Raw genomic sequence first — 11,188 nt, forward strand, 5'->3', positions numbered from 1 at the left:
TTACATGATTATGACTCTGGGCCAAAAAAGGCCTTTAAAAATTACATGGAAACTGAAGAGAACTTTCTATATTTTATTGCAGGTTTTATGTTATTGGGACTTCTCCAGTGGTACTTGTGGAGTGGGAAGAGAATTTGGGAAAGGAGCCCAGAAGTGCAGAGGAGGCTGAATAAATTCAGAAAAATTACAGGAGCTAGTTGATGAGCTAGATTTGAGTGTAGTAAAAATATATAGATAGAGCTTAGGAGAATGGTGGGGGTTTTATGAGTAGTCTAATTTAAAAGCAGCTGAAAATAGTGTAGAAACTCATACATGTTTCAAAGGGCTGCAATTGTAGTACTAGAAAGATTTAGGAATTTTGAAGCATATCCTTAGGAAAATTATGAAGCTAGGCATGCAGGAATCAGCAATGCCATTTAACTTGTTCTGTATTAAACATTGATTCTGTAGCTCATTTCTATATCAGATAAAGAGCTTTGCAAATTATAAGTTTGTTTTCAAAAAGACTCTGTCTTATATGGTTGATTGGTGTAACTTTCCTCTGCTGACAGTGTGAATGCCAATATACTTCAATATATAATACTGATAAAAACTCTCTAATCAGGTGAGAACTTTTGTGAGCACTATATTGATGCAAAGACTGCCCTTTTATTACGAGTTATTAAGCATATGTGTTTCTTCTCTCGTGGACACTAAACTGCCATGTCATGCATGGCACTCATCACTCAGCACTGCTGGGTTAACAGCTGGACTTGATGGTCTTTTGCCAACCCACCCAATTCTGCCATTCTATGCAACAAGCATTGCTCAAGTCAGCAGGAGTCATATAACTGAAGTGTCAGCAAAGACACTTTCAAGGGAAATCACGGAAGATGAGAGCACAGTCATGAATTAGGCATAATTCTTCTTGGTAGAGGATGCAGTTACAGATGCCTGCTACCAGAAATACTGATGTGTCTGTGTTCCTGTATGCCCCTGGAGATGCAAGGAAAAAGCATCTATTACCACAAAGCTGATGGATATGATTATGTGAGGGGGCCAAAGACCTTTTCTTCCCCCAATCTTTGTTTCAACATCTAGGCTTCCCAAAAGTCAGGATTTGGACTTTCGTTTTCCACTATATTTCAGTTCTTGTGATTTTGACTCAGCATATTAGATGTCTTTAAATTAAGACAGTGGCAAATAAAAAAAAAAAAAAAAAAAAAAAAAAAAAAAAAAAAAAAAATTAATATGAAATCTTGAAACTGGGTTAAAAACTGTTGCAATTCACCATATGTCCTGACAAAAAACAGGACTATTCTGGGGTTCTAAGGACTACACCTGACATTGTATTAGCACACTACCACTACTCTGAATCCAGTGGACTCATCCTTAGAACTGCTGATGTGACCACCAATGAAATGTGAAAAGAGCATTTTCCTACTTTATCCAAATATATAGTTTATTTTTGTCTAATGATAAACAATTTACTTGTGTAATCCTTAGGTTTACAAAATAATAAGAGTTTTCCAAAGACCACTTCTAATTAAAATATCTAGCATATATGGCTTCTCTTGTAATTAATATCTACAAGTCAAGGAAAACATATGTACAGAAAATTGTAATTCAAAACTTAGTATGAAAAGAAATAGGAAAATCTACTCTCAGAAATCTTATTCTGGACTCTCCTTTTGCCTTCAATGAGCTCAAACAGCAGACAATTTAGAGGTGTTTTTTATATCCTGTTTTATAACTTCTATTTACCTTTGGATCAAAGCTCATACACAGAAGTAAAAATGCAACTTTTAGTACAGGCTTTTAAAAGAATAATTTTAATTAGACTAAGCTTCAGTTCCCAAATAAAACTGCACAGCAATCAAGGAAACTAACTGTAGACTGTGAAGTTTTAGTAATGGGCCAAATTAAATAGCGGAGGAAAGGTTTTGTAATTCAAGTAGCTCAACACTTTGTTCAATGAAAATATCTGTACTTTGCATTTATGTGGTTCATTTTCACCAAGGACTTCAAACTACACTTGCAGGTATCTGCTTGGTGGGTTTGAAAACAGCTCTATGAGGAGATAATGATGGCAGAGGGCTCATTTTAACTGCTACTGAAATACAGCCACTTCTGATATATGATATGTCAGCCTCTTCCAATGATAATATCAGTATTAAAATAAACCAGAAAATAGCACATAAATGTTCATTTTTTCTGCACTTGAAAGGTGATTAGAGGTTTTAAATATGCTAAAAACAGTTTATAGAAACTATATTTAAAAAAAAAAATCCTAAATCAGTAGGAATAAATATGTCAGTCAAATTTTAATGTGCTAGGATCAGTTTTTAATTACTGGTTTTAGCAACTAGTGTTTTTTCTTTTCATCAAGCCTTCCTCCGAACAGTACTTGTAGCTATCACTACTATCACTCTTCTTTTGTTAGTGAAATCAATTATGTATTACAGCAGAACTTCCTTCTGAGATTGGAAATACACAATACATTAAGAGGTAATAGATGACTTAAGAAGCACATAAGTTTCAAGTTGTTACCTGTGACTTTGCAAGGTAACAGTGCAGTCTGTTGAATTTTTTCATAACATAATCAAATATGTGGATATAATTTCTACACATGCATATATATATATGCAGGTGTAAATATACAGGTATACATAATTCCATAAAAATTAAATCAAACAAGTTACATGCATAAAGATATATAAGGCTAATAAGATACATAAATAGGGGAAACAGAACAGAATTCACGGTCAGAAATATAGATTCAATAGCTTTATAATCCAAGTAATCAACTCAGTCATTTCTGCCTCAAGCCTCCAAATTCTTTCAGTTCTACGGCAAAGACAGTCTGTGTTATTTACAGGCCTTGGGGGATGAGAATTCATCACCCCAGGAATGCTTCTGTGGTTAAGTTACTTACAGTTATTTTCCTTATTTCTATGATACAATGCAAATATGACACACGACACTATGATGCATTTTGTAGAATCCAAGGGAAAATGGACAGTCCATCTCTCTATGTCTGTGCTGGCTGCATCCCATCTTGTTTTTCTAGATCACAGCTCTATGAGAGGACCAGCCCTGCTGGAATCCCTTGTTTGCCATTTTCCAATATCCCGAGGCTCACCCTTTATGAGTAACACTGTTCCTAAATCTATAAACTTACCCAACTAAGATTTCAGACCCTGGAAAGGACATGATGAATTCCCACTATTTCCTTCTTTGACATTTACAACAGTACTCAGCATCTGTAATGCTGAAATTATGAAGCCATAGTAAATCTCACACATTCTGTGAGAACAAAGCAATGCAACAATGATTGTAAATCTGGCCAGGAAAGGTAAACAATGGAATGGAAGCAAGTACAAATGTAAATGGTGTGTCTGTGTGCATTAAAAATTCCTCCTTATAGTCCAGTATCCTTCTCCATTCTACTTCCCAGAAGAAAAGCTGGATATTGGGAAGATCTTCAACATTTTCTGATACTAATAGGCTTTTTTTTTTTTTTTTTTTTAAATAAAGGAGTGTGAAAACTGGTACATTACATGTCTGTTCTATTTAGGTCTAAGATAATTGCCAAATATCGTTCCTTGAATTTTAGATAAAGAAAAATATTATTTTTTTTGTAGAGAAATTGTATAATTTCATTGACAAGGAAACATTCTTCTGTAAAGTTGATTGAAAGGCATGGGTCTAAATCGTGTAAGACTTCTGGATTTTTGCAATAAACTCTAGCAAGGAAATTAAATAAAATTATGAGGTAAGGTTTAGAACCTTGCAATAATTACTTTTATCAGACATGTCTCTGATTTGTGAACTTAAATATTGCTTCTTCAAATATCTTGTATAGTAAGAGTTGTTTTAAAATTATAGGGGTTTAAGGGAAAAAACCAACAGCTTAGACCAGGTTGTCTGTTCTCTGACAGCTCTTTCCTGGAAATTGCCTTTTAGTAACTGGTAAGCTAATTTCCCTCAAAGGCTTTGTCCTGTCCTTTCAACCTTAACCATTATGGTCAGAAACACAAGCTGTATGATACACATCAGCAAGTAGTTGAAGCTGAGATGTCACAACCCCATGGAATTAGAACTGAAGTTTCCTATTAGTGCAAAAGGGAAAAAAAAACCCAACTAATTTTACAGCAGATCATAAAGACTTTCTTATTCCTACCATTCCACTTTATCATATTCTATAGAATTAAAATTTTATATACTATTTTAATTTAGTTTATAGATGCTTTCCTTATACTGTTTCTCTCTGTCTCAACATCATAGTGATGGACTCACTTGGCCTTGCTTCAGAGGTGTTAACATGTCCCCCAGACCCTTACTAGAGCCACCTGAAATTGTAAATGCTAATTACCTCTGAAAATCAATGTCTAAGACATCACTTTTTTAAAAAGCTACAAGACTAATTTTTGTGGGTAGGCCTTCACAGCACATCAACAACAACCAATTTTATCACAAATGTCCATACAAGCCAGTGCTTTCAGCCAGACGAAGAGAGTAAAGAATGTAGGATTTATAGGAATGCCATGGTATGGAACAGGAAAGACAAGGCAAGGCAAGGCAAGGGAAAAGGCAGCAGAATGAAAGAGAACAGACAATGAGAGGAACGCAGGCCAGTCCATGCCTTTCCAAATGCCATGTTTCAAAAGCAGCCTGTATCTTAGGAGACCCAAAGCTGTTGGCTGCTGAAATCCAGGATGTGCTAGTCACTCCACTTGCTGTGTTTCTCCAGTCTTTCGCTAGACTGCTGCTAATTGTGATGGCTGGAGATAAAGGGCACTAAGCTAGATGTGCAATTATCCTGCTAGACTTGTTGCTCAAAAGTACCCCCCCCCCTCCGCCCCCCCAGTATAAACAAATAAGCAAAAAACACAGGGTTATGCTATGTTTCTGCACAGGAGTCTTGGAAAAGGAGGAATTTTAAAGCACATCCTCAGAATTTTTTAGGTCTCATGCACTAGTGCTTGCAAACTGAGATGCTGATAATGGAGTTGAAGCTAGAGCCTGTCTCTCCATCCTGTATGGCTGCCTGAAGTGCCGAGCCTCTCACAGAGGAACGGGCTGGGTGTGCTTAGGGAGTGAGGGACGATTTCTGTGTGTCAGCCAAACAAACCAATCAACCGAGCACCCTAGAGATGCCTTAGACTTGTCAGCCGGAGACGTGCAGGAGTGACCGAGATAGAGTAAGCAAAGCCTAAGGGCCGGTGCCGGTGCCGGTGCCGGTGCCGGTGCCGGTGCCGGTGCCGGTGCCGGTGCCGGGAGCGGGGGGAGGCTGCCGCCGGGCAGCCGCCGCTCCGAGCCGGCTCCGCCTTGCGACTGCTGCCTGTCACGATTAAAAAGAGCAAAGTGAAGGTGAGGCTTCCCGAGCCCTTCGCGAGTCCCGAGCGGCACCGGCGGGGGAAGGAGAAAGGGTCCGGCTGGTGCTGCTGGGAGGAGCCGTGTGCTCTCCACTGCTGCCCTGCAGGACAGGAGGCGGAGGAGCCGAGCGGAAAGCGGGGGCACAGCCGTGCCGTGCTTTAGCCCTGAGAAAGGCGGGGGAGAGAGGGTCACTTTGCCTGCAACCCTGAAGAACTGCGTAGCTGAGAAACCGGCGGGTCGCGGCGGGCAGCCCGCTGAGCGCAGCCAGCCCCAGGTCACCTGCGGGGGCTCACAGCAAAGAGACACCCTAGAGGAGGTGAGCGGGTGTGGAGGAGTTGAAAAGGAAGGACGAGGCTGGCTCTGCTCCAGTCAGTGTGTCCCTGCCCCCCTGCATGAGTACATTCACACAAACACACGAACTAACACAACACACGCACACAAAGATGCAGCATCGGCATCGACCGGCTGGGGATGAGGAAACCTGAACCTGCTGCTGCTCTCCCGACCATTCCCGCCTCGGGGACAGAGCCAGCAGCTCGCTGCGCCCAGCCGTGCCCCACTGAGGAAAGCCATCCGCCTGTAATCCCATATCCATCGTCAGTAACATCATAAATCAAGTGACTGGGAAGGAAGCGGTGGGGAGGGGCTGGCAGAGCACGAAGGGAGCGGGATTGAGGTTGGAATGAAGGAAAAGGGAGATTGCAGAGGTGGCTAAAAGAAGCAGGGCACGCTTTGTCCCTGCTAAATACTGCACATGCCAGGTACCCATCACTGGAAATGGAAATGCTTTTCATTTTCTCATCACTTCTCCTGTCAATGAGCCGTTTAAAATCTCAGTGCTTCATCTCCCTTTCATTTTAAAAGCTGCCCTTGTTCCGCTTGTCACAACTGCAAGAGGGGAACAGAGGAACAACAGCAGCGGCAAAGGTTCATTTTAGCCAGGCAGACAAAAGTCGACCTTGATGCTCTATCTCTTGGAGCGACAGCCAAATAGAAGAGATGGAGGAGTCTTGTGGAATATGGGCATTTTGCTTGATTTCCTCTCTGATTTGCCTCCACTAGCAGATCACTAGCATTTTCTTTTTTTCTTTTTTTTCTTTTTTTTCTTTTTTTTTTTTTTTTTTTTTTTGGAGGGAGGTGCCAAACCGAAGGCATACAAGTATCTATGACTTCTCTCTTAAATCCCAGGAGGCAAAGCTCACTGATGCTGCCTAATTTTTATGCCCTCGTCCCCCCTTCTGTAAGGGAGTTGGTCAGGGTCAGCAGAGTTTTCCAATCCCTATTCCTTTAAACTTTGTATCTCCCTTGCCTCAATGGTGCTTCTTATTTCTCCCATGGGATGAGGGGAGGGAGGTTTCCTGGGTGTCTTGTTCATCTAAAGGGAAGAGTACAGGATTCACTACTCCCTGTAGCTGATCAGAGATCACTCTGCTTGGCCTTTTCTAAAGGCTGGATCGTGGATGTGTCTGTTTTAATGCCTTTCATGCCTCTCAGTTTTCAGTGGTGTCATTTTTTTTTCTTTTTTTACTCCATGCCTATTGAAGCAAGATTTTGTTGGAGATGGTTCCATGGCATAACGGGATATATAACTTCCTCTGCAGTTCTGACAATATCCTTTCTTCTGTCTTCTGTTTTCTTCTCCCTTTTCTAACTGCTTTCAGGTATTGTTGAAGGTTCCAAGGAGACATGAATTTAGAGATAAACATGAAGGATTTGTTTCATCTATATTAATAAATAAGCCTAATTATTCAGATATGAACATGGTTCCTTAAGCATCCTATGATAGTTTGACACCTGTAATGATGGGAGAACTCAAGACTGGGGATATGGTGACAGGACAATAACAAAAATAGGAAAAGCCTGAGAGACAGATAGCAAGCAAAGCTGTGAAGTGCTCTGGATGACAGGAATGACAGCAACAGTTTGAGGGTTATGATGTGATGCTGGACACATTAGAAGTGTTTAAGCAAGTAAGGGTATGGGCTAGGGCTTGTGGAGATGGGGTGTGGTGAAAAGGCCTTGCCAGGCAATGGTAGAGAGATGTAAGATCTGAGGAGTCATCTTGCTCCCAACATCTGGAATGTTTTATGTGGGCAGCTATTCATTCATCGTTTGCCTCTGCTTTCTGGAGGCGAGAGGTGTTGACATAATGGGAATGTAAATCGAAGTAAAACACTTTTATTCACGGGAGTAGAGAGACAATTAATATAAACGCTCTGAATAGATGCAGTGCTGCAGTGAGTGTAAGCCAGCTCTGTAAGGCTTGGCTGCCTAAAAGAACCCGCATCCAGAATGTAAAATCTCACTTCCTGGGTCGGCAGTTTTTTGGGAGAACCGCCCCAGTCCAAATGAAGCCTATGGAAACTGCCAGGGTTGGCACCGGGGAAGCTTAGGCCCCGACAATGGGAAGAAGGAGAAACAGCCAGTTTTGCAAAGCCCATTTTTTCGCTGTTTCTTGGGCTGTTTCTGGTGCCTCATCCCGGCGTTTTTTCCTTCCCCCACCCCAAGGGCAAGCGGCGGCTCTCAACAGGTGCGGGAAGCCGCTCGGCTCGTCCCTCGGTCGGATGCTGCCGCCCCGCGACTCGCGCTCGCCAAGCAGCCGCCGCGGAGCCGCCGCTCGCCCCCGCTCCGCGCCCGCGGGCCCCGCACGGCGCGCCCGGCCCGGCACCCAGCACCGAGAACGCGCTCACGGCACACGGCTGAACCGGGGAAAAGGAATGCCCCCACAGGCGCGGGTCGGTGCTGAGAGAAAATCGTCTCCAGACCGGGGCAGAGCTCCGGGAGCGGCTCCCTTCAGTAGATGCAAACAGAGAAAGGCTGCCTTTAATTACAGCGTGCATAAACGTCGCAGGCAAGCCCCTTCCCCATGGATACCCCGCGTCAGGATAACGCGGGATGAGGTAAAAGCCCTCCAGACCCTCCCCGTGAAACGCGAATTGTCTTTTTCAACGCGATGCAAATCGGGGGAAAAGCAGCTGCAAAGCTTTACAATAAACTGTTTCATCCAAGCCAGCGCCAGCTCAGGAAGGCACGCCTTTGAATGCCACCCCCACAAGACACCTCCTTCCCACCCGTGCAGGCAATCTCTGTAGGCGATAACCAAGTCTAAAAACTCGGAGAGGATCGATAATGTCTACTAAATATTCTGGGAGTGTATGACTGTGGCGGGGAGGAGGGATAAGGATGAGGAGGGGGATAAAAGGGTGATTAATCGGATATTAATCACTGGCCACAAACAAGGGGAGATTATTTCGGGTAGGCAGCCGACTGTGGGGAGTAGCAGAATAGATCCTTTTACTGAAGGCACGCGTGATAGGATCGGCACTTCTCTGTTAAGCGATGCCCGTGCAATTCGGCAGGTGCACATTATTCAAGCCACATATTTCTTCTTTTCTCTGTGTGTAGCATTTCCCTTAACTGTCTGCAGGCACAGACTTAGTGAAGATATTTATGCCGCTAACTAGACATTTCCTTTTTGCTCTCCTTTCACGAACACTGAAGCAATAAGAAAGCAAAATAGCCCCTGCCTCGGAAAGAAAAAAAAAAAAAAAAAAAAAAAAAAAAAAAAAGAAAGAAAAAAGAAAATAAAATAAAAAGACACAAAAAACACCACTCAAACTCCCTCAGATACATCAGAGAAAAGGGACCAAGGGAGGGAAGAGAAAAGGTGTCGATCTCAGCGACAGACCATGCCTCCAAGGCTGAATTACCAACGCACCTCTCCGACAGCCTGGGAGCCCTGCATGCGTACAGACAGCTGAGCGTGAAGCGCATTTCGGGCTGTGAGACGGCTATGCGTACGATGGGCTCCTCCGTAACTTTCCCCACGCAACGGGTTAAACTAATAAGTGCATCGATACAGACATTCCCGCAAAGATCCCGCTGCTCGACTGAAAACCAGAATCGTAGGTAATCCCCCCACACACCCCGCATTAACATCATCGTCACCTTAAAAAAGTGAACCAGTGGGATTTGTTTGAATATACACTAGTTAGAGGCTATATGAACCAACTCACGTCTCCGTTTGAGCATACTGCAAGAATATTTATTGAGCTCCAGCTCAGTCACTGCATTGAACGCCAGCTCTGGCAAGCAAATACATTTCCTATCTCCGAAGAGAGCTCTGAATCAACTCCTTCTTTCCTCCCCGCTTTAGCGATCGTTTATGTATTTCCATTGCAAAGTACCAAGGGCAAAAATATAAAATAAGAGATAAATAAATTTTGAAATGCACCTTCGTACAAGGCGAGAGCTTGCAACGCCCTGACCGAAAGCAAATAGACCCCTAAAAATATACCACTCAAATACTACCCTACCTTTCACACACGAAACCATCAATAAAAAGACGAGGTTCCAAAATGTAAATCCACTTTTAATCTCCATTTTCTTCACCAGGATGAAGTCCAGCCGGCCACATTTAGTACATCCCCTTTCCCAAAAGTCTGCTAATTTCGATTCCTTTGCACGGATTTCCCCTCTGCAGATCCCTTTCATATTATTCTTGAGAGCTCCTAATTCCTATTCCTCGGCCAGGCGCAGCGGAGTTGTTGCTGTTGATGGTGCGCGGTCACAGCTCGGAGTGAATGGTGTTTCTGGGATACCACAGCAACCTTGACGAGGACTCAACCATCTCTCCAACGGGGGCACAAAGTCTCAGCTACTCTCGATCGTGTCTTTTCCTCCCCCCACCCCCCCGCTACCCCAACTCCCTGCACAGCCGAAACCCACCACAATCCTGCCTCCTCACTGCACCCACCGGGAGCCACGGGAGAGCACCTCAGCGCTCAGACGCTCCCTCCAATAAACTCCGAACAGCATTTGCAATTGAGCCTCTCCCCCCACCCCCTTGTTCCCTCCAGAGGATCAGTTTTGCTTGGGAGAACGGCTCGGGAGATGCCGGCGTGGCGGGGTCCCCCCGCGCCCGGAGCACTGGGGCTCGCCCATCCCGCCGCTCGCTCAGCAATCACAGCCCGTTATCAACCGGCACGTGCGGTGGCGGGGCTGCCATCGCCACCGCGGCTCGCACCGCCCGGCTCGCCCGCGCCTCGGGCACACACCGCGCGCGGCCGCGGGGATGCGCAGCCCGATTGTTCTGCGCGGGGACATTAATTACAGGCCGGGCGCCGCGGGCGCGGGGGAGCGGCGGGCACAGCCCAGCTCCCCGCGGCGCAGCTGAGGGGGCTCCTCGCCGCGGCGGGCGGGGGCCGGGGCCCGGCGGTGCCGCGGGCGGGCGGTGGCTCCCAGCGGGCCGGGCCGGGCCGGGCCGGGCCGGGCGGGGAGAGGAGCGGGGGCGGCGCGGCCGCGGCTCCGCCGGGAAGAGCGATGGCGCCACCTGCCGGCCGCGCGGCCGCGCCGCCGGGACCGCGCCGCTCCGCGGGGGCGGGAAGATGGGGGGGCCGGCCGGGGGAGCCGAGGGGCTGCGGGACCGGCCGGGGGAGCGGGGGGACGGCGGGACCGGCCGGGGGAGCCGAGGGGCTGCGGGACCGGCACTGCCCGGCTTGCGGGACTCGAACCGCGCTTGGCGCTGCCCTCCTGCCCGCCCAACCGCCGCGCAAGCTGCGCGGGCAGGCGGTTTCCAGCGTGGAGGGGGCGCGCAGGCACCGCCCGCGGTGCGGAGGCGCGCAGGTGGGCGGGTGCGGGGGTGTTGTCCCAGGTGCGCGGGGGTGTTGGATGGTGCATTTCTGCGCGCTCGGGGTGCGTGTGTCGGACCCGCAGTGCGTGCGTGGGAGGTTTCTCTCGGGGCGGGCTGTGTGTTTGGGTGCGCTGTGCCTGCGGGTGCGCTCGCACGTTGAGTGTCTGTGTGTGCTCGCCTGTGCTGCCGTGTTGGGTG

The 11,188-nt window shown here is 46.5% G+C and overlaps 1 protein-coding gene across 3 annotated transcripts in view; it reads right to left on the bottom strand.

Annotated features, from left to right (window-relative positions):
* The window catches only part of CSMD3 (CUB and Sushi multiple domains 3), a 568,112-nt gene extending 558,100 nt beyond the window's left edge, over positions 1-10,012 (bottom strand). For all 3 annotated transcript variants that reach the window (XM_079302232.1, XM_079302231.1, XM_079302230.1), the window contains exon 1: positions 9,675-10,012. In XM_079302232.1, the coding sequence (XP_079158358.1) occupies positions 9,675-9,852 (178 nt within the window). In that variant the 5' untranslated portion in view covers positions 9,853-10,012. The remainder of the gene's footprint in view (positions 1-9,674) is intronic.
* Positions 10,013-11,188: the final 1,176 nt, after the last annotated feature.

The sequence above is a fragment of the Erithacus rubecula genome, assembly GCF_903797595.1.
Source record: "Erithacus rubecula genome assembly, chromosome: 3".
Taxonomy (NCBI): Eukaryota; Metazoa; Chordata; class Aves; order Passeriformes; family Muscicapidae; genus Erithacus; species Erithacus rubecula.